The sequence below is a fragment of the Condylura cristata genome, unplaced genomic scaffold, assembly GCF_000260355.1.
Source record: "Condylura cristata isolate star-nosed mole 26May11 unplaced genomic scaffold, ConCri1.0 scaffold00052, whole genome shotgun sequence".
In the NCBI taxonomy this organism is placed as follows: Eukaryota; Metazoa; Chordata; class Mammalia; order Eulipotyphla; family Talpidae; genus Condylura; species Condylura cristata.
Genome location: NW_004567153.1, coordinates 572,006 through 575,915, shown reverse-complemented (window position 1 = coordinate 575,915; position 3,910 = coordinate 572,006). Strand labels below are relative to the sequence as shown.

Here is a 3,910-nt window from a genome sequence, read left to right as displayed (position 1 = left end):
GTGCTCCCTGGCTGGAGGCAGAGTGCTCCCTGGCTGGAGGCTGGTGCTCCCTGGCTGGAGGCACAGTGCAAGCACACCCCAGGAGTCCCAGCGGGGTGTGCTACAAGCACATACCTTCCAGTGAACCCCACCGGCTGGAGGTTAACACAACCATTGTAGAAAGCTGCTAGTGCCACCAGTCACACCACGCACCGCTATTCCCTGACCCTTAATTCTTTGCCCCCATATATGCTTCAGGGCAGGAGGTTGTGATGTGAAGTCGAGTCCATGGTAAGTATTCCCAAAAAGGTTTACATACGATAACATATCCACCACAAGAAATTACCTAAAAGGTTAATTTTTTTTTCAATATTTTCCAACTTGAAAGGCTAAACAAGATGCTTGTGTCTTTATTTTCAAGCCTCAAGTGTTTTCTGTTTATAGCTTTTTTTGCTATTTTTCTGGGAATGAGCTATCTTTTATATGTTTTATCCATCTTTCTGGTAGACTGCATTTTGCCAACTGGCTTGTTCTTATGTCTCTAGAACATGTCTGAAGTAGACTAATTTTATCTCCTAAAAACCACCCCAAAATGCTACTTTGATACAGGTTAGCAAATTTTCACTGGCAGAACTCCCATGGAACCTGGCTCAAAATTGCAAGTGGCTGTGGTAAACTCTGAGTTTAGTGAGCAAGGAAGTATGCAAACAGCAAAATTCGAACTTTAGGCATAGCTGCACAAACCAGCAGTTGTAATAATCTCAATGTCACATAGGAAAATTAATTTATGTATGCAACAATATAAAGAAAATGGGATTGATAGGTTAAAATATGGGGAGAAAGGAAACAGTGACAGATATCAAAGGACAATTTTTAATTATGTAGTTAGAGGACATCTACACAGAGATACTCCAACAGAATCCAGCAGGGGCTTTAAAAGCCTGGCCAGTAACACCTAAGGTGGCCACTAACAGTGCGTGTCTGCAGGTGGTCATACTATGCGAACACATGTGGGCATACCGTACGCACACGTGTGGGCATACCGTGTGGACAGGTGTGGACATAGCGTGCAAACGCGTGAGGAACCTGACCTGCTCATCTCCACATAAGTAGGAGCCCAACGCATACTGCCTGTCACGAGTTTTCTTGCCTTTTTTAAGTGTAAGTTCTTGTAGTTTGAACCTCTGTTTCACTCTTGCCCCAATCTCCCATTGCTGACATTCAAGCCAGAGTTTTATTTTTCAGAGATAAAACAATCTGCACTACTGTGACAAATGAGGATGAGGAGGAGGCTGGCAATCGAGTCACTCACAGATCACTGCTCACAATAAGCCTGCCGTGGGCACCTGTGTCTCCCTCACACAAAGAGCAAGTGAAGTGAGACCAGGTAACCTGAAGTGAAGTGAGACCAGGTAACCTGCCCCAGGTCCGCGCGAGGACCCGAACGACCACCTAGCTTTGTAATGGATGGTTTACATGGCGGTCCGCTTCACTAATGAGTCCATCACTCCGTAACAACAAACCTCCAGGACTTGAACACAAAATGTGCTTTCTCTCGGAGGTATTAACCAAGCAAAGTGCCCAGATTAGTGGCTACCACACAGCCGCTTGGGCCATAGGTGTTATGGAACAGAGGACAGGAAGGAAATAAGAGATTTAGTCCCTGCCCTATTGCTCTGAGAAGTATCTGGGCGGCCAGGCATTTCCTGGCCCAGATAGGATTATGCCCCGACACCGGCGCGGATGGCCACATTTCACATGCCTCAGCAAACCCGCACGTGGGCAGGATGAGAACAGCGCGCAGGGAGCCCACACGGCTAATCAGAAGCTGTGCTATCAGGGAAACACCAGCAGAGGCGTGAGTCATAGGCAAGGGTGGCGGGGCCGTGCGGATGAAAGGCGAGCTATGAAATACTACCACCGTGGATGGCTCGGTGCCCTGGAGAAATAAATCACCGCGCTGAGCATGAAATCAAGGTGGGAAAAACAGAGGGAATACAAGAAGCATATCCCGGTCACAATCCTTTTAAAGAGCTGCCTGCCTGGCCAGTTCGGTGCGGGTGTGAATGACTCCTTTCAAGTTTAGAACAATATACCAACTGAAAGTTTTTATAACTCAGGGCCCCGAACACGTTGAGAAAGATTTGTATAGGTGTGCAGGCAAGTGAATGACAAATGACTGGCAAACTTCATACTTAAATAATAACCTCTTTGTAGGGACTTTCGGTAGCTTATAATATGTATACTAATAAATACTGTCATCCGCAGACACGTAAGTCACACAGATGTTGGAAATAAGTGTTCGTCTTGCTTTCCTTTCCCCTCTCTATTATCTCTTGAAGTGACAATCCATACAATTACAGGCTGTTTCTTTGCAAAGCACATGCTTACGTAGTTCTAATCATGCAAGTGATTTATAGAGGAAATGATTTTTTGCAGGTACTCTTAAACAGAGCTGCACTTTGTCCAGTGTTCAAGGTCATGCTTAAGGAAAAACTTTAAATTTGGGAGGAAAAAAAAAACTGTACTGAAGAGGGAAGAATTATGAAATTTTAGTATTTACCTGATTTATTAGCATTTCCTTGTACATTTCTTTTTATAAGTTGTGCCATGGTGAAGGAAGGAAGAAAAACAAATGTCCTTTTGTTTTGCAACGTGAAAAAGGTCACAACTATAACAAAAGGGTCCCCAAATACTGACGGCCATATCCTTCCCCATTCTACCACAGCGTCTGAACAGGCTGACATTAAAATGTCACAGCTGGTGACAAGCACAGCTGAACTATTTACAAATATTCTTGCTGTTTTTAACCCAACTGCCTTCATGGCTATAATCAAGGCCACCATCCACGTAAGAATGTTCTTAAAGTAAGTGCATAAGATCACTGAAGTGTCGCTAAGAAGACAAGCTCCCTGTTGCGTGTCAGATTGGCTCTGCAACCTTAGGGCCCCCACACTGGAAATACTGGAAATACTATAACTCATTGGAAATACGTAACTCAGAAGGAAGATACAAATTAAGAGTGTGATTACAGTAACTTAAAATCATTGACAGAGGAAACAATTCAAGCATGTTTGCCAAGGGTGACTTGAAAAAGTGGGAAGCATCTCCTCAGCGGCTGCATGCCACGGTAATAAATAGGGGCGCTCCTCCAGAGCCGCACCTGGAGAGCTGGAGGGAAGAGCAAGCAGGTCCCAGCACCCTTCCCGGTAAAGTTGGCAATACGTTGATTGCACTGGGGCAGGCTTGGGAGGGTGGCATCCACTGGTAAAGTTCACTATTGTAAACTAGGCAATCTCTGTAGTTGGTAGGTTGGGTACCAAGGTACATTTTAGGGTTCTCCCATTCAGAAAAGGCCATTTGGGGGAGAAGTTGCTCATTGCAAAGCAGAAGCACATGCCTCCTTGAAGGCACAGCTCCCGCTGCCTGTGAGACTGGGGAACCTTGGCACGCAAGCACTGAGATGCCCATGAATGGTTCAGCCTGCAGCTCATGCTTTGTTTTCACCTTGCCATTTGCTTTCTTTCCCAGCCATGATGGGGTTGAAACCGGATTGGACCACGCACAACAGGTGTGAGAGAAAGCATTATCAGGAGCACCCCACTTAAGAGCAGAGTTCTGCAAGGGTGTGGCAGGCTTGGGGGGGGGTTGGAGGAAGGAAGGGGTATTCGCTGTCCAAAAAAAACAGCACCCAAACATGGACCCCCCTACGACCCAGCAATCCCACGCCTAGGCATCTACCCAAAAGACACAAAAACACTGATTCAAAAAGACACCTGCACCCCCATGTTTACTGCTGTTTTATTCACAATTGGAAAGACATGGAAACAGACCGAATGCCCAAAAGTAGATGACTGGATTAAAAATATGGGTACATAAATACAATGGAATATTACTCAGCAACCAAAAGAAATAAACACATGTCTTTTGC

At 45.4% G+C, this 3,910-nt stretch overlaps 1 protein-coding gene across 1 annotated transcript in view; it reads right to left on the bottom strand.

The window, feature by feature from the left end:
• Positions 1-1,043, bottom strand: part of GMDS (GDP-mannose 4,6-dehydratase) — a 322,854-nt gene extending 321,811 nt beyond the window's left edge. The window contains exon 1 of the mRNA XM_012734285.1: positions 1,023-1,043. Within this exon, the coding sequence (XP_012589739.1) occupies positions 1,023-1,043 (21 nt within the window). The remainder of the gene's footprint in view (positions 1-1,022) is intronic.
• Positions 1,044-3,910: the final 2,867 nt, after the last annotated feature.